This window comes from Grampus griseus (assembly GCF_964374135.1).
Source record: "Grampus griseus genome assembly, chromosome: 2".
NCBI lineage: Eukaryota > Metazoa > Chordata > Mammalia > Artiodactyla > Delphinidae > Grampus > Grampus griseus.
This window is the reverse complement of record NC_139018.1, coordinates 113,586,400-113,606,909: the sequence shown is the minus strand read 5'-3', so window position 1 is coordinate 113,606,909 and position 20,510 is coordinate 113,586,400. Positions and strand designations below refer to the sequence as shown.

Sequence of the window (20,510 nt, the reverse complement as noted above, 5' to 3'; positions counted from 1 at the left end):
AATTCACATGAGAAACATACTATATAATTACTAATTTACTTAATTGGTTAGCTTCTTTTCTCACCCTGTGCCTTGCAACCTCATCAGGAAGATCAATTAGAAGTACCAAAGATGCTTAATTAAGAAAGACCTGGAAATAAGGGTAAAAGTACAAGACAGGGTTGCCAGTATAGATCCAAACAAACTGAGAGGACAAAGAACCTTTCCTCTACGCTGGAACAGAGAGAGGTAGAACCCCAGAAGACTGCTGGTATTTACAAACTCACCAACACTTTGTCTGTTAGCCACCTTAGATGTCCACAATATTGCTGAGGTAGAAATGTGAATGGCCCACAGTGTGAAACCAGTGGACAGGCAATGAGTCAACTGGCAACTGAATAAACCTAGCTGATCACTCAGAATCCATATCAGAGAATTCCCTGGCAGTAGTTAGGACTGCGAGCTTTCACTGCCGAGGGTACAAGCTCAGTCCCTGGTCAGGGAGCTAAGATCCCACAAGCCGTGAGGTGTGGCAAAAAAAAAAAAAAAAAAGAATCCACATCAAAATTAGCAGAGTCTAGAAGTAAGAAAACAGTGGAGGTTTAGGATATTTTTCTGGGTCAGAGATTATCAAAATGAGATCATTAACAGATATTTTCTGAGATAATAAAATGTTCAAATAAATTTGGGATGCAATGAAACAAATTAAGGCAAGTTTCTTTATTACAGAACTTCTTGGAGCCTAAAGTATGCTCATGTGCATTGTACACCTAAAAGGAGAGGTATTATTACATGCGGCATTTCACTTAGATCAGGAGCCATATCGAAACTTCTAAGTGTGGAAAATGTCTACCATGGAGACAGAATGAATAAAAAAAGAGATAGCTACTTTGAGAGGTATATCATCAATAGTAACAGTAATAATAATAATAATAGCTCCATATTATGCTTCCTGGGAGCCTCACACTGTTCTAAGGTTTAATGCTTCATTTTATCTTGACAACAACCCTATGACATGATATAATTATGATCCCCATTTTACCTTGAGGAAAATTAGATAGAAAGGTTAAGTAAATTGTCGAAGGTCATATGACTAGAAAATGGTCAAGCCAGGATGCAGACTCAAGCAGTCTGGCTCCAGCACCCATGTTCTTAACCATTACACTATATAACTTATCAACAAAATTCTTATTCATTTATTGCAAAGTAAATTATTAGCTGGATATTAAGCAAGAATGAAAAACAAGCATGATGACTAGTTTTAAAAAAAGGCTAGGAATTTAATTCAATGAAATTGGGAATACGGACAGGAGGTAAAAAACTTGTCATTATAATTATGAAGTATATAGTCATGATAAGCCATAGTTCATTAAAAATAAGAAGCGTTTCAAGCAAAGAATATGCACCCCAACGTCCTAACCCATGCTAACTAAAACAGTATGGTGAGCAGTTTAGAAGAGTTCTCACTCACCGTGATTCTCTTCATATCTAGCTGGCGCAGCTGCATCATATTCTGAAGGATAGTGTGCTTGTACCATGACTCTTGAGCTATTGGATTGCCATCAAAAGTGATGTCTGAGAGAGAAGTAGAATCAGCAAGGCAGCAAACACTCTCAAAACTGCAGGAAAGACAGAAACCACTGGATTACCATGAGACCTTCAAATAGTACTTTGTTTTGTTTCATACACATTATTTTTTAGAACAGTTTTAGATTTACAGTAAAATTGAGAAGATAGTACAGACTTCCCACATGCTCCACACCAAGTTTCCCCTATTATTAACATCTTGTATTAGTATAGTACATTTTTTATAATTAATGAACTAATATTGATATATTCTTACTAACTCAAGTCAATATTTTATCCAGATTTCTTTAGTTTTTACACAATGTCCTTTTTCTGTTCCAAGATCCCATCCAGGATACCACATTACATTTAGTTGTGATGTCTCCTTAGGCTCCTCTTGGCTGTGACATTTTCTTAGACTTTACTTATTTTTGATAATCTTGACAGTTTTGAGGAGTACTGATCAGTTATTCTGTAGGCTGCCCCTCTACTGAAATTTGTCTGATATTTTTTTTCATGATAAGATTAGGATTATGGTACATACTATTAACTAATATGACTTATCACTGTTGAAGTTGACTTTGATCACCTAACTGAAACAGTGTTTGGCAGGTTTCCAATGTAAAGTTACTCTTCCCTCCCCTTCTTTCCATACTGAATTCTTTGGAAGATGGTCATTATGTGCAGCCCACACTTAAGGAGTAGAAGTTCAGTTTCCTCTCATTGAGGGCACAGTATCTACATAATTTATTTGGAATTCTTCTTCCCAGGGAGTTTTTCTTTTCCCTGTGTGTTTATTTATATCAGTTTTGATTCATGGACATTTCATTTCATTCTTTGGGTTATAATCCAGTACTAGTTTACTTACTTTATTGTTCAAATTCTTCCAGCTTTGGCCATTGGACCTCTTTCAGTTGGCTCCTATGTCCATTTGACATACCCCTATTAACATGGATTTTTTGTTTTTGTAAGCACTTCCTTACTTTCTAGCATTATAAGATTCTCTAGACTCATATATTTCCTACCCCAGTCCTAGAATCAGCCATTTCTTCAAGAAGCCATGATTCCCTTTATTGGGGAATGGCATTAGAAACAAAGATCTAGTGGCTAGGTATATTATTTACTACTAGGTGTCATTTCTTTTAGGCCCTCTGATGACAGAGCAAGGAAATATATGTGTGTATACCAACCTGTGCGTATACGTATATCGATATTTCTCTATGAAACCATCTGTGTCTACATTAAGCTAACCATGAGTTCAAACTGATGTCTCCAACTCTAATCTATTACCAAAGGGATCATTCTAGCCTCTTTCCCTTACTTATCTGTAAATTCCTACTCCAACAAGGAGAAATCTGGCTCCCACCATCTCTCATCCATTTAGTTAATTATTAATTCCAGAATATATGTATAGTGGTATCAGAATTTTCAATTTGTACCCCCATGGGAAATAACTTTATTAACAAAAGCATAATGATAATGTGTAATTCCTTTTGCATCTAGTCTTACAGACTCATTTCCAAAGTTACTTAGGTCAGCACATTCCCCTTCCACTCTTCCCTGCTCATACCTTCAAGAAGGTTGTTCCATGCAATTGAAATACAGTTACAATCTCCTGTCACAGTCTATATGCATTTCTTCCTGGGATCCTCCAACCTACTAAATTATTTTTTTAATATGCATACATTAAAGTTCACTCTTTGTGCTGTAAAGTACTATGGGTTTTGACAAATGCATCATGTCATGTATCCACCAAGAAAGTATCATACAAAATAGTTCCATTGCCCTAAAAAATCCCCTATTTAACCATCCTCCTCTCTCCCTGAATCTCTGGCAGCCACTGATCTTTTCACTGTCTATATAGTTTCATTTTTTCCAGAATTTCATATAGTTGGAATCATATATTATAATTTGTAGCCTTTTCAGATTGACTTCTTTCACTTAGCAGTATGCAATTAAGGTTCATCTGTATCTTTCCGTGGCTTCATAGCTTCTATTTTTTAAAAAATCACTGAGTAATAATATTCCATTGTCTATATGTACCACAGTTTGTTTGTCCATTCACCTATTGAAGACATCTTGGTTACTTCTGGTTTTCAGTGATATGAATAAAGTGGCTTAAATATTCATATGCAGGTTTTTGTGTGAACATAAATTTTCATCTCAATTGGGTATTGAATTGCACTCAGTAGTGCAATTGCTGGATTGTACAGTAAGACTATGTTTAGCTTTGTAAGAAGCCACCAAACTGTCTTCCAAAGTGGCTGTGCCATCTTGTATTCCTACTGGCTCTACATTCTTATCAGCATTTCATATTTGTCAGGTTTTTTTTAAATTTTAGTCATTCCAATAGGTCTGTAGTGGTCTCATTGTTTTAATAGGCAACTTCCAAATGACAAAGATGTTGAGCATTTTTTCATATGCATATTTGCCACTGGTATATCTTCTCTGAATTTTCAGCTCTTGGGCCCATTTTTTTTTTTTTTTTTTGCAGTACGCGGGCCTCTCACTGTTGTGGCCTCTCCCGTTGCGGAGCACAGGCTCCGGACGCGCAGGCTCAGGGGCCATGGCTCACGGGCCTGGCCACTCCGTGGCATGTGGGATCCTCCCGGACCGGGGCACGAACCCGTGTCCACTGCATCGGCAGGCGGACTCTCAGCCACTGGCGCCACCAGGGAAGCCCTCTTGGGCCCATTTTAAATTGGATTCTTTGTTTCCTTATTGTTGAGTTTTAAGGGGTTTTTTTGTCATATCACGAATATGTCATATATGTTTTGCAAATATTTCTCCGAGTCTGACTTGCCTTTTCATTTTCTTAATTGCGTCCTTCACAAGGCAGAAGTTTTTTATTTTAACTATGTCCAACTTACCAATTTTCTTTTTCATGGATCATGCTTTTGGTGTTGTATCTAAAAACTTGCTAAACCCAACACTGCCTAGATTTTCTCTTAAGTTTTCTTCTAAAAGTTTCATAGTCTCGTGTCTTATATTTAGGTATGATCCACTTTGAGTTAATTTTGCAACAGGTATAAGGTCTATGCCTAGATTCAATTTTATATGAATATCCAATTGTTACAGTGCCATTTATTGAAAAGACTATTCTTTCCCTATTGAATTGCCTTTGCTCCTTTGTCAAAGATCGCTTGACTATATTTGTGTGGGTCTATTTTGGGACCCTCTATTCTTCTCCATTGATATATGTGTCCATTCTTTCACCAATACCATGCTGCCCTGATTATTGTACCTTTATAGTAAGTCTTGAAATAGGTTAGTGTCAGTCCTCCAACTTTGTTCTCCTTCAGTATCATGTTGCTATTCTAGGTCTTAGCTTTTCCATATAAACTTTAGAATCCATTTGTCAATATCTGCTTGCTGGGATTTTGATCAGGACTTTCATTTTCTTATTGAGGTACAGGTGACATACAACACTGTATTAATTTCAGGTATACACATGATTCAATATAGGTATATACTGCAAAATGTTCACCATGATTAAGTCAGTTAACATCCATTACCATACATAGTTACAGAATATTTTTTTCTTGTGATGAGAACTTTTAAGATCTATTCTCTTAGCAATCTTCAAATATGAAATACAGTATTAACTACAGCTGACACGCTGTACATTACATCCCCATGACTTATTTATTCTATAAGTGGAAGTTTGTACTTTTGACACCCTTCACCCATTTAACCCACCCCTTACCTAATCTGTTTTATATATATATGAGCTTGGTATTTCATTTTATTTATTTATTTTAGATTTCACATATAAGTGAGATCATACGGTATTTGTCTTTCTCTGACTTATTTCACTTAGCATAATGCCCTCAAGGTCCATCCATGCAGTTGCAAATGGCAAGATCTCATTCTTTCTTATGGCTGAATAATACTCCATTGTGTGTGTGTGTGTGTGTGTGTGTGTGTGTGTGTGTGTGTGTGTGTGTGTGTGTGTGTGTGTGTATCACATTCTCTTTATCCATTTATCCATCAATGGACACTTAGGTTGTTTCCATATCTTGGCTACTATAAATAATGCTGCAATGAACATGGGGGTGCCTGTATCTTTTTTAGTTACTGTTTTCATTTTCTCCAGATAAATACCCAGAAGAAGAACTGCTAGATCACATGGTAGTTTTATTTTTAATTTTTGAGGACTTTCATTTTTTAAAGAAGGGAATAATCACTTTTCTAAATAATACCCCAGAGCAGACTGATAAAACTCATTTAAATTAGAATCACTCTCTTTAATGACTATTGAAATAACTAATGTAAACAGGCCTAAAAGTACCTTAGGACTACTTTATTTATATTTAGGAACTATACTAAATATCTTTCTGTGTTAAGAAAAACTAGAGGATATAGAATATTTATGGTATAGAAAATAACCTATATGCTTGACAATTAAGGTTGAGATGATATCTGTAGCAAAAATAAAGTTCATTATGTTTTTTTATTGTCATATTTAAGTATTTCTTCTATGTTTTCCTCCCATTCAAGGTAGAGATACTCCGCTATCAATTATTTTACCTCAGAGTTTATCTTTACCGATCTAAAAGGTAAATCTCATAATTCATAAACACATTATGGTTTTTGAGACGTGGTTGAGAATTAGGGAAGGCACTTTTTAAAAGGCTAGTATATGCAAATAAAATGAGTGTTCATGAATTTAGACTTAATAATCGCTTTGAGTATAAATAAACGAGAACAAACATTGCAATTCTTCCTACCTAGCATTGATAAAATTCTTTTTTTCATCAATATAAAATATCTCAGAACATTTTATGGTGTTTTAGATGAACGTTTGAAAGATGCTTTTCTCCTTCCCTCATAGTTTTTTATGTAAAGCTAGAATCAAATAAAATGCTTCTGATAACTTTAAAACTGAAACACAAGGCAAACTTTTACTCCTCCACATTGTTAAGTGAACTAACTCATCACCTTCCCTTCACAAATCTGCTTCTCCATGAATATTTCATAACCGATTAAGTCATCAAGGCAGTTGCCACTATGAGCCAATCTCTTACTTAGAAACTGATGACTGAGAATGGGAACTGTGAAGGGTCATCAAGGGATTTTAAGCAAGGTAGGGGGCTAATGTGATTAGAATAATCACAACTTAGTAACATTACGGAAGGTATAAAGGAAAAAAAAGTTAAAGAGTAAAAAACCAGTTATAAAGTAGATTGCAGTAAGTAATAGAGGTGAAAAAAGTAAGGGTCAAGCATATCTAAGGTAGTAGCTATGAGAGTAAAGAGGAGGGAATAGGTTCTTCAGAAATTCAGAGTGTAGTATGAACAGAGATTAGTAATTATTTGGGTGTGAGGAAGAGAGGAATCTGGAAGAAACTTCAGGTTTCTCTCTCGGGTTAATGATTGAGGTGGTGATTACAAGGGTGTATAGTTTGTCAAGATTCACTGAGCTTTACGCATAAAATGGGTGCATTTTATTACATGTAAATTATATCTCAATAAATTGATTTACAAAGAAACTTAAAGTATTAAAAACTACATGTTTGACAGATCACCTTTTCCTCTATCAGCTCTCCTTTATGAGGAACACTATGCTACACTGGTGGCCAGTGGCTATTAGCACATGTTTCCAAAAGGCTTTCATTACATTTTCCTCCAGCTACCACAGGATGGTATAACTTAATTTCAACATTAAGATATTAACTAATGTGAGAAGCAGAGGCAACATAGCTCTTCTATGTTGAAGAGCATTTTTCTTCAATGGCCCAGCATATCTGAACAGAATTAAACTGTAAGCTATGACCGGATAAGACCACTATGACCTGATATCTGTCACTAATTAGGTAGATGCACTGAAAAGTGGAAAAATATGTCCAGAAGCACAGAGAAGCTGGAAATCTTCATTCATTGTAGATATATTCTAATTTTATTGTTATTTATTATTTATTTACAAGCTGGACTGCAGAGAGTCTATGATTTATTTCTTATTGCAGGTATAATTTTAAACTGAAATGATTATAACTGTCCCCAGCTCTACCTCTCAAGTATTCCCCTGGAGAATGGAATTAGTCTAATAATTTCTAAATGGGTGCTGTTAAACACAAAACTAAACAGTATCTTCACTGAATTCAAATACTATAAAGCACATTAGTGAATACAGGAGAAAACATTGTGCCTAGTGAATGTAGTCATCATGAAGCACTTCAGAGATCTAGAAGACCTGTTGATCCCATCTGGTTTATGTCTGTAATTCAAGCACAACCAAAAAAAAGGCCCCAGGAATGGGAAAATCATTTCAATCCTTAGCAGGTACTTTCCTGGCAACCCTTCCCAGATCAGCAGCTAGCATTTACACCCAGACTAAAGTCTTTATGCTTTGAATAGTTTTATTAAAGTAAAAATAGATTCGTATTTGATCCAGAAGATTCCTCACAAAATTCCATTTCCATCTGCAAGGCATTTGACCAGTAAACATGCCAGACATTCCTAGAAATGCACAAAGTGCATATGATTTTAAAGACATTCTCTAATCAAATAAAACCAGACTCCTTAAGTACAAATACAGGCTAATGAAGGGTTATATCCTACCTAACCTAAGAAAGTCTAAATCAGATTGTTAAAAAACAAAAACACTTGTAAATACAACACTAAGTATAGTGGGGTGGTACTGGCTTTTAAGAACAGTCTCTCCTTTATTAAGAACACTCAGTTGCTTGTCTCTTCAAAGTACCGAGAATGGAAAAGTTTTGGTCCAAAGGCTGACATTTAACTCATAATTTGACTTTAATCGTTTTCCAGATTACTCATACATTTGTTCTTCCCCTAGCGGTCTCCACCCAATGCCACATCTGCTTCCTATCTGCTAAAGAACCTATAGAGGAACAATCTGTCCCTACTGATCAAAACTTTCATCTCAAAAGGAAAATGAACTATTTCAGTCCATTTTATGCTTACTTAATAAAATACTGAGAAAATACAGAATTCCCATAGATGCATGTATACCACATAGATATTTAACTAAGAATTCCCAAATACCAGTCAAATTTCTCCAATTAGAAAGTTCTCCCCAAAAGTAAGATAGGTATGCTAGTAAAAGGGGTTTTACTCTTTCATACGAATGAAGTATCAAGTACTCTGGAATAATCTTAATGAAAAGCTCACTTATTTTATACTGATAAGTGAGAATTTTACTGAATAGTTACTATGTGTCTAGCAGGCTAAAATTAAATGGAACAGTAGAATAAATCAAGTGTGCTCACAAGGACTGAAATATACACAATTAATAAACATAAAATAACTAGAAAGATCAATAAGATAATATCTAAGTCTTAAAGAATGAAGCCCAGTTAAAGAAAAGAGCATATAATGACAGTGTTTGTATTTCTGATAAAATGATGAACTAAGTTTGTGGACTGAGGCTCTTGCTAAAAACAACTAAAAATGCATAAAATATATTTTAAAAATCTTCTCAAATGCATCCATAACCAGTTAAAAAAAAAAAAAAAGGGCTTCCCTGGTGGTGCAGTGGTTGGGAGTCCACCGGCCGATGCAGGGGGCACAGGTTCGTGCCCTGGTCCGGGAAGATCCCACATGCCGCAGAGTGGCTGGGCCCGTGAGCCATGGCCGCTGGGCCTGCACGTCCGGAGCCTGTGCTCCGCAACGGGAGAGGCCACAGCAGTGAGAGGCCCGTGTACCGGAAAAAAAAAAGAAGTACGCAAGCCAAAAAAAAAAGTAAAGGTGGGAAGCCAGAGAGGTACGCAGAATGTTGAAACTGACCTTTTTGTTGTGAGGGTACTTATTGAACCTAATGAACCTGAGCTCTGGTTTACATGATCTTCAAAGCTGGAGGACAGAAGACAAATCCCAGGGGCCACTCAAGTTGAAGAGTCTACTGGAGACCTGTCCATAACCCTGCGACCGCAAGGGCTAGGGTCTCAATATAGGGTGAGTTATAAATTTTTCTACCTACTACCCCAGGAATATTGCCTATCTCAAAACCTGGGGCTAAGAGCTAGAGGAAAATTCTTCCCTGGTTACTTGTAACCACAAACCACAATTTGCAACCTGAATCCACACTAAATGCGTGGTCTAAAATGTTTCAAGAGGAGAATTGATATTTTGAAGAGGTCGAAGGCTTCTTACGTCCATAGGCATCTGACAGAAACAAATGAAACTCATCCATGGAGAAACCTACCTTTATACAAGACCCCAAGAATTCCCAAAGATGGGTACCAAGATAAATAAACGGTTCACAGTTCAAAAGGAAATAAAACACTCTAACAGCCAGCAGAAACAACAGGTGACACTGTCAAACTGGCTATGACTTCTTCATATAATGGGATCATCAAACAGAATATAAAAATTATAATATATTCCAAGAAATAAAAACAGGTTTAAAAATGTGAGTAAACTCCAAGAAGATCTGAAAAGGCACAGAACTTCTAGAGATCAAAAAAAATTTTTTAATTAAAGTAAAAAAGTCAAAGGCAGTGGATGGAGATAAAGGGAATCAAGCACTTACCCTATTTTCCTTGCACAAACCAAAAAGCTAGTAAAAGTTTTCTTTATAGAAGAAACATAGCTTAAAAAATGAAGAATGATAGAATATCACCATTTGTAACCCCCAAAGAAGTAATGGATTCAGACAACAATCATCAGTAACTACTAAAATACTTAGGTGAAAAGATGATGGGGAACTTTATTAAAAATGGAATAGGCTAACAACCGTTGAACCCCATAATCAGTTTTAGCATTATAGTAAGCAAAACTAATATGCATTTTTTCATATATATATATGTGTGTATATATATATATATATACATATATATATATACACATATATATATGTATACACACATATATATATATATATATATATACGTATGTATTGGGTTGGCCAAACGAACTTTTTGCCCAACCCGATATATATGTATAGATATATACATATATTTTTTTTTTCTCCATATACATTTTCTTTCACTTTCCTGTTTCTTTTGGTGCTCCATAACAAGTAACCATCCGTGTTTGATACATGTTAATTAATGTTAGTCACTAGAATTCTTTCTAGTACATGATGGTAGTAGGGGGTTCTTAGAAATGAATGGTCCTAAAGAATCTCAAGATACCTTCTAATAATAAGTCACTATGTTTTTGTCACAAAGCAAAAATATGCTGGAAAAAAATTTTCACACTGCATGAAAAAGAACTCCAAATCTCCCTTGGGGAAACTATTAGTAGTTTAACCCATTCATCACAATATTTAAGAGATTTTAATATTTGAGAAGCTAAAGTGACAACAGAGAGAAATAAAGAGAAGACTGTGGATATAGATAGAATCAAAAAGAAAGTGAAAAGGAGAGCACAGAAACCTAAAGAGCTGAACAGAATAGAGAAAAATGTTAAACTGTCTCTTTTGTCACAACAATGCCATGACAACGATTCAATAAAGAGAATATCTATTATGTCTGTATGCATCTGGTTGACAGAAGACACCAGCACAGAGTTGAGTGTCTCAATTGCAGATGACAATTCTGTTAGCTTTCTCCGGGCTACAATGATCATTTTCTAGCAGTAAGATGGAAAAAAAAACAACATAGCTTCAGTCTCAGGTGATTCACAATGACTCTGATTACTGAGGGTAGATTTCAGGACCTGATAATGTTCTTGTAATGCTAATTTGTGACACTGCAACCAAATTTAAAATGACAAAGGAAGTTCTTAATGACATATTTCCTCTTACTGGATTGATATGTGAATTACAGAAGGAAAAAAAGATTCTTTGCAGTCTCAAATATGATAATGATAATTCTAAAAGGCATGATCATTTTAGCCACTTTAGACCTTTATATTGTTTACTAATGCCATGAGCTATAAAACAGGTTAAATAATATCCCCACATACAACGAGATGTAAACTCAGTACTGAGTAGGTAAGCAGCTCTCTGAGAAAACAACAACCTGATGTAGCATTTGCCAATTCCATGGTGTAAATATGGCCAGTTTTAAGCTATGAAGATGATGTTGCTGAGGTGAGGAGATGCACCTAAATTGGTCTAGTGAGCCAGTACAAGCTGGCCTCAGCACACCACTGCAGACCAAATTCCTCTTTTACAGTTAATGGAAGGACAGCTATTATTCTATCATGAAAAAATTTTGTTATTTGGAGGAACTTCCTCCTAATGATGGTTTTACAATATTTTTGAACTTTTTATCAACATGTAATACATAGAAAGACTACAAATCACAAGTACACAACTTGATGATTCTGCACAAACTGAACATACCCATGTAAGTAGTACCCAGATCAAAATATTACCCACACCCTGATGCCTCCCTTTGTGTACCCTTACAGTCATTACACCTCCCAAAGGTAACCACTCTCCCAATTCTAACACTATAGATACAGATTTGCCTGTTTTAGATAAAATTGTATATATACATTTGTTTGAATCCGGCTTCTCTTGCTACATGTTTTGTTTTTTTGAGATTCATCCACATTGTATGTAGCTGTAGTTTGATGATTTCACATCGCTGGGTAGTATTCCATTATATAAAAATAGCATTCAATTTACTTCCTCTATTCTACTATTAGTGGACACTTGTTTGCAGTCTGGTGTTATTATAAATAGTGAAACTAAGAATATTAAGCTTTTCTGTGGAGTATAAACCTAGGAGTAGAACTGCTGAGTATAAAGTATCCTATTAAGTTCAACTTAATAGATACTGCCAGAGTTTTACAAAATGATTTTACCTATTTACACTCCCACTAGCAGGTATGAGAGCTTCAGTAGCTCCAGATCTTCGCCAATGCTTCTTATAATACGTTAGACATTGACAAATCGTACAATCGTGTCCTCTTTTAAAATATTAATTCTTCTATATTTCAGTAGCTGCTAATACTGGCTGGGCAACAGAATCATTTGTGGAGCAGCTTATTGAAAAATACAAATACTTAGAACCCATCCAGATCTAAATCAGAATCTCTAGGTCACAGATGAATAATTCCAAATAGTTCTATAGGTGATTCTAATGCAAAGTCAAGGTTTGAGACCATTGAGGTAAACTTCAATATCCCCTTAAAACTACAGATTTCTAATGTGAACTTCACAATTCCTTGCTAATATTAAGAAAGGATTCATAATTCTAAGGAGAAAGATGACTTCTCCAAAGTCACACTGTGATATACTGGCCCATGTTCACAAATATGTCAAAAAATGGCAAACTATCTAAATGACCATCAATAAGGGACTCATTAAATAAATTAAGATTAATCCATTCAATGAAATTAAATGTAGCCATTAAAGAGATTGAGATGTACATGCAGGGCTGATATACACTTCGTATAACTAACTGCCTTAGTTAAAATTCTGAAATACTTCCATGCCAGGTGATAAAGACCACTACTCTCAAAATACCTAAATGCCCCTCCTCACTGCTCCACTCTCAGCCCTGAGGTGCCCTGTACCTCCTATTATTTTGGCAGCACAAAGATTAACCTTTGACATAGCAGGGGCCTCGAGAGAGATCCAGTTTAGCACCTATTCTGGCCGAATCCGTGTCCATGCATTAAAAAAAATTTGTTTGAAAACCTCACCTCACTCCATAATTGTGCAACAAAAAATCTTAAGTGTGGCCATGAGATTAAATCAGCATTCTTCTCCATATCTTTTCCTTTCTGCCTTCCTTTTTTTCTGCTTATAAAAGTAATACATAATTTGTGAGGAAATTTGGAAAAGTATAAAAACAAAATTTGGAAAAAACCAAAACCATGTAAAATCTTTCCTCCTAAAGATATATATATATATATATATAGATAGATAGATAGATAGATAGATATACAAAATGTAGAGCATTTTATATGAAATAGCTTTGTATACTGCTTCCTTAATATTCTACTAACACTTTTGCATGTCATTATTTTAAAATTATTATTTTAATGAATGCATAGTATTTCAATGTTTTTAGAATATCCTAATTTTTTTAACCTGCTGAATTCTAGTCATCTATGGAACAAATCTGCTATATTAAAATGGAGAGAAATTACAAGAAATAATATATATGAGAAATAAACCTTGAAAGATTTTTGTTTGTGGTAATGAATCTTGGGGACTATATTGTAAGGTTTAGTTGGCAAAAACCAGAAATATTTAATCAGATATAAGCAAATATATTTTGGTCTTGGCATAGCAATTTGAGATTAGGGATAACAAACAAGAATAAACTGAGCAGTTTAAATCTTAATTCAGTGGAGGTTCTGGAGGAAATTTGTATAGAAAACAAATAATGAAATCATTTTGGTAAAAAGTGATATACTGAGTCTGTGTGCTTAGAATTTCCAGGCATAGTACCTGTCTTCTTTTTCTCTCTGGCATGTTCATGATCAGCATAAATAAAACTAATGTTTTAATCCATGGGGCCTTGCTACACTATCCACTGCATAGAGGAAACCAGAGACTGAAAGATAGTGGTGCTCATTCTACTGGTAATTCTCATGAGTTGGCTCGGGTTACTTATGAAGGTGGCAGCCTGCATCCTTGACTATTCTTACTGTCTTTTGCTGCCATCAAAGAGACTGCCAGAGGGGGTAGGATAGGTAAACTTGGATAAGAATAAATCTGTGCCTCCACTCTTGGATACCTATGTTGTTTCCATTTTGAACTGCTATTAAAAAATTCTGTAATGAGTATCCTTGTAGCACTAGTTTGGTAGGGTTATCAACAAAGTACCACAATCTGGGTAGCTTAAACAATAGAAATTCATTTTCTCATAGTTCTGGAGGATAGAAGTCCAAGATCAAGGTGTCAGCAGGGTTTATTTTTTCTGAGGCCTCTCTCTTTGGCTTGTAGATGGCCATATCTTATCCCCGTCTTCACACACATGGGTTTTCTTCTGTGTGTGTGTGTGCAGAGGTGTCCTATTCTTATCAGAATTAGGACCCACCCATATGACCTCATTTTACCTTAATTACTTCTTTAAATGCCCTGTCTCCAAATAAGGTCATATTCTGAGGTACCAGGGATTAGGACTTCAACATATGCATGGGGGGGTGGGGAGAGAACACGCTTCAGCCCATAGCACTCATATATATAAGTCTTTATGTATATTCTTAGGTTTGATCCCTATATCCCTATCCATCACTTACTTCTCTTTCTGAATCATGAACTGCCAAAAGTATCTATCTCTCATTCAAATGGCAGTTACATTAAATTTCATTTGCTACATGATCCAGACAGAATGACTGTAAGGAAGAGTTCAGTGTGAAACTGGTATTGGTGAATACATCATCATTTCCCTTAAGATATCATCAGAACATTAAATATTCATTGTAGCACTTTTGACCTTCCCAACCAATTTAAACTACAGTAGCATAATGTAACACTGCTACTTATCTCTTCATTTGAACAAAAGATTCCTGAAATCTCTCATTTCATTTTATAGTCAAGTCACAATAATAATAACAATAATGTATTCATTCAGGAACCATGGGGCTCTCCTCTAAACTGAAGAGCATCATCTTATAGTACTATATAAATCATATTCCTTCACTCATGAGGAACATGGCAATTTCTATATATTCAGGTTCTCAAATAATAACTCCCAGGGCTGGTTATCTAGCCCACATGGGCATAGTTGCACAGTTAGAAGAGTTTTCACTTCATATTACAAACCTTTAGCTATCTGCAGCCTTTGGGAAAGGGATAGATAATTTATTAACAGAGTAACATGTTGTACTACAATTTTGTTTTAATTGTTAATATGGAAAAGAAAGGTTTAAAGGGCATTGTGTATGACAGGCACTGGGATTATTGCTAAGGACAGAAGGATGAGTAAAACTGAATTTCTACTCTTAAGGAAATTACATTCTGATAGGAGAGATAAGTATATACATGCATACATGCATGTATACACATATATGTGAGGCAAATACAGGGCCATAAACTGAATGTCCCAGTCCATCTTCCAAAAAACAATATAAGAACTACAAGAACAACAGACAAATCACATAAAACCAATGCCCATAACATAACAAAAAGACAGAGAATGTCCAAGTATCAAATTACCTAAAAGTAGGTAATACAGAAGGACACTTTGGAAAAAAACTCTGTCCAAGAGAGAAAAGGGGAACTAGTAGTGGCACTAAAACTAATTTACAATCACCACCAGAAAGAGAAAGTCCACACTAGGTGCAAAAATACTGGAGAGTGCCATTAGATCAGAGCATGTGCTACATGGAATGGACTTTTAAGAGCACATGATTAGCTGTGGCAGTCTTCAAAAATTCATTGCTCTTGAGATGATAGAAAGGAAGGTAAAGGAGGTCTTTGGAAATTGGATGGTGAAGGTGAAAATGGGCAAAGGGGCAAAAGGGGAAAATGTAGAGGCTTGCAAGACAAAAGAGAACCCCAAAAATAAAGATTAGAAAGAAGATACACAACCCCTTCTCCCCAACACACACACACGCACTGTACTTTTGCTACACTGACAGAAGATACCCTTGACCTAAGATTCTTGTAAATCACCCAAACTCACAAAATAAACTGGCAAAAACAGACTAAATCTATACGAAGTATTTTGAGAATACAAAATCAAACCCACTTAAGCTGATGAATATTCCCTCCCACCTTGAAAAGAAATATAAAGAACAAGAAAACTATAACATGATATTCCACACTGAATTAATTACCCTCAAATAAGCATTTGGAGGTATGAAAAACCACCTTGAATATAAAATTCAAAAATTAAAAGCAAAAATGGACAATAACAAGAAAAAATAAAAATAGAGTTGATTGAACTTAGGAAAGAAATGAAAGGAAAAGACAAAATCATTGCAGAATCAAAGATGAAATCACAAAGTCCCCAAGGGAGACTAGATCCAAATAAAATTTTACTAAGGGACATTGAAGAAAGCCAGAAAAAGCAACCAAGAGAATGATAACAAGGCAAAGAAATAAAATGGATCAGAAGTAAAGTGGTTGAAATAGAAGAAAACCAAAGAAGAAAACAAGTATGTGTAATAGGAGATCGTGAAGATAAAAACAAAACAATTGAACAGAACTAATACTTAAAAGTATAATCCAAGGAAACTTTCTGGAAATGAGAAAAGACCAAAATGTACATATTGAAAAGGACCAACAGGTACCTGGGAAAACTGAACCAGGAGGATGAATTTGAAAACATATCCTAATAAAACTGTTAGACTTAAAAAAAATTTTTTTTTTAATCCTCAAGACCTCTAAGCATAAAGATGACAATTGAAATCAGACTGGCACCAGATGCTCTAAACACAACTTACAATGCAAAGTAACAAAAGCAATATATTTTTTTAAAAAACTCATGGAAAGAATGAATGAACCAAGAATTTTATATTTAGACAAACTGTCCTTCAAGTATCAAGGTATATAAAAGCTTAACATAAGCTAACATAAGCCCTGTGGAATTGAACTGTAATTGAAAGTTTCACTATTGAATTCATGAGGGTGTCAGTATAAAGCCACAGTTTTAAATGTATACAGATAGACAAACAGATAAATGTATATAACTCACAGAAACACACACACACACACACATTTCCTAATTCTATCCACTGAGGAGGCCTAGAAGCAATGATATCCCAGTAACCATGAACATACCTGGCACTCAAATCTTGATGTCTAAATACCGTTTTCCACTAAAAGGAATCAGAACCCCTGTAAAAGATGAGCCTGGAACATTTAGTTGTGCCAGAAAGTAAGAAAGTGCTCAAAGAAGGAGGACATATCAAAAGATAATAGGAGACAGCTTAACAAATCCAAGAAAATATGAACATCAAAATATAGTTGATCCTTGAACAATGTGAGTTTGAACTGTGCACTTATAAGAAGATATTTTTCAGTAGTAAATAATTCAGTACTACACAGTAGTACTGTGTAGTTGATTGAATCCGAGGATATAGAGGAACCTCAGATAAGGAGAGCTGACTATAAATTATCAGCGGATTAACCCCTGCGTTGTTCAAGGGTCAACTGTAAATAACAATAGTAAAGGATTATAACCTTCTCTTTCCCTGTTATAAAACTTTCTGTAAGTTAGTCACTAGGTGTTATAATTCCTGAGGGCTAAAAGTATGCCTCCCTCTAGTAAATAAAAATACATTTTAACAATTCATAGCTTGAAAAGGCATGACTCCGAGGATTAATTCCTCAGTGGAGGAAAGACAGTAAGCGAGGGATACATGCTTACCAAGACTACAAGGAAGTGAATTCAGACTTAGGCACAGGTCTGTGTGTGCTTATCCTAAAGTATTCATATGTATTTGATAAGTATGACGGTGAGAGGTGATAGAAGAACCATGCTGTGGAAGAAGCAAGAATCTGTGATATCTAGGTCAGCCAAACAGATGGTACTGTGAGGTGAGGGAGATTGGGAGTAGCACGCGTGCCTGCACATACACACACACGCGCGCACACACACACACACACACACACACACTCACACAGAGGAAATGGGATGAAATGACCCAAAGTGAACAGGCTAGTAAACAGATGGCCCTAACATTAATGTAAGCTAAGATCTGAAAGAGGAAATAAGTTTGTCAGATATCTCTTATCTCCCTGCTTCCCCTGGTAACAGAACACTTCTTTTCTGTAGCAAACCCCATCCACAGACTGATCCCACGCATATTGTGCTAGGGAATAGAGAACATATGTTCCAGCCTTGAGCATTTAGTATGTCCTATATGCCTGTGGCCACAGTGACTAGTTCCAACTGGGCACTTGACCTAAATAACAAACAAGCACAATCAGAATCCTCTGTAACAGTGCTTCCCAGACTATAATGCACGTTTGAATTACCCAGGGATCTTTTAAAAATGATGATGCTGATCTAGTAGGTCTAGGGTAGGGCTTGAGATTCTGGATTCCTCATGAACTCCCAGTGATGCTGATACTACTGGTCCAGGACCACATTTTTGAACTTTAGGGCTCTTCAAAAACTTTTTGCCATGTATATGGAGAAAACTCTAATTCAAAAAGATACATGCACCCCAATGTTCATAGTAGCACTATTTACAATATCCAAGACATGGAAGCAACATAAATGTCCACTGACGATGAATGAATAAAGAAGATGTGAGATATATATATATGATGGAATATTACTCAGCCATAAAAAAGAATGAAATAATGCCATTTGCAGCAACATGGATGGACCCAGAGATCATCATACTAAGTGAAGTAAGTCAGACAGAGAAAGATAAATACCATATGATATCACTTATATGTAGAATCTAAAATATGATATAAATGAACTTATTTACAAAACAGAAACAGACTCACAGACATAGAAAACATACTTATGGTTACCAAAGGGGAAAGGGAGTGGGGGAGGGATAAAGTAGGAGTTTGGGGTTAGCAGATACAAATTACTGTATATAAAATAGATTAACAGCAGGGTCTTACTGTATGGCACAGGGAACTATATTCCATATCCTGTAATAAATCACAATGGAAAAGAATATGAAAAAGAATATATATATATATATAAAAAACTGAATCACTTAGCTGTACACCAGAAACTAACACAACATACTTCAATAACACTATATTTCAATAAAAAAACAACCCCCCCAAAAAAACCTTTTTGCCAGAGTTATCAGGGAAGAAGTGCTCTTTACATCAGAGCTTCTAAGCTGATAGACTGTGATTCTGGGGCTGTTGGCTTTTCTATAGGCAGCAGTGGTGGTTTGTTTTACGTTTGTGTCTTTGTGTGTTCTCTGTCATTAGATTATACACTCATAGAAAAAAGAAGCCATATATTTACCCTCTGTCACTCCCCACAATGCCTTATTTGGTGTTTTATGTAGAGAAATGTATCAACAACGTTCTTCAGAAACCAACTGGGAAGAAATTTTAAATTCTTTAAATGAAAGAGATGAAGCCATTTTAATGAAATGGTAGAGGATGTGAAGGATGAGGAGTAATTATTAGCTACCATCCTCTGGATATCTCTAAGGTAGTCCTACATCCTAATCCCATGCAGCTATGAAAAACGCTCTCATAATCCCTCAAGTGGGTTATTTTGGAGAATCACAAGCCAATACCCCAGAAGTGCAAAAAAGCAAACTCCAAAGACAAGATGAAAGGAACTAGCAGAAAAATATTATTAATTTGGTTTACATTATTCAGTGCTTCCCAGGAGATTCCTAAACTAAAAACTATGGTCTCTAACATGGGGTCAACAAATGACATTGTCAACTTCTTTTTAAACCATAAGAAGGACGTTTTGTCAAAAAACAATTCCCAGATGCTAGTCAACAGTTCTAAACTACCCATTAAGGTGCCTTGGAGTATATAATTAAGCCACTGTGATATCTTTTTAGGTGTCCAGGAGAAACAAGCCTAACTGACTCACCTCCCTTCAAGGCAAGAATCCAGAAATATCCTCCCTATTTATAGAGAACCCCAACTCCCTTACTTGGATATAAGCAAGATTTTTTTTAAAGGGGAAAATGCCCTGGTCTTTAACCAAGGCCTGACTGGAAGTTCAGTGACTATCAAGATCAGGCAATAATTTTCCTTCCTGACCAAGCTAAGTTTCAGCCCTTCATAAAAGTCATCTTTAATACTAAAAACTAATATGGAGAAAGCAACTAATTTACCCCATCTGATAACCTACTCACACACACACACAAACACACACACACACACACACACACACACACACACACACAATTCCTAGGAGGTAAACTCTCAAAAGGAGAAGTGCATACACAATAGTACCGAAATACCATAATAGTATTCTATTATTTTTCTTTCAGGCCACACAGTCTCCAGGATGGGAGTGTTCTCTTTGGCTCCACTCCTCCCAGAGAGGGAGATCTCAGTTTTCCAATTCCTCTGCCATGAGTTGAAAATCCAATCCAGGAAAGTTATATGTTAGGAAGCCTGATTGTAGGTGCATATCTAAACTGCATTCTGCTATTTCATATTCCATTTGTCTGATTCCTGTATTTTTCAAT

At 35.7% G+C, this 20,510-nt stretch overlaps 1 protein-coding gene across 7 annotated transcripts in view; it reads right to left on the bottom strand.

Moving 5' to 3' along the window:
- The window catches only part of LRRC49 (leucine rich repeat containing 49), a gene marked incomplete at its 5' end in the record, with an annotated part of 155,745 nt that overhangs the window by 59,247 nt on the left and 75,988 nt on the right, over positions 1-20,510 (bottom strand). For all 7 annotated transcript variants that reach the window (XM_082648708.1, XM_082648707.1, XM_082648703.1 and 4 more), the window contains one exon: positions 1,451-1,598. In XM_082648708.1, the coding sequence (XP_082504834.1) occupies positions 1,451-1,598 (148 nt within the window). The remainder of the gene's footprint in view (positions 1-1,450; positions 1,599-20,510) is intronic.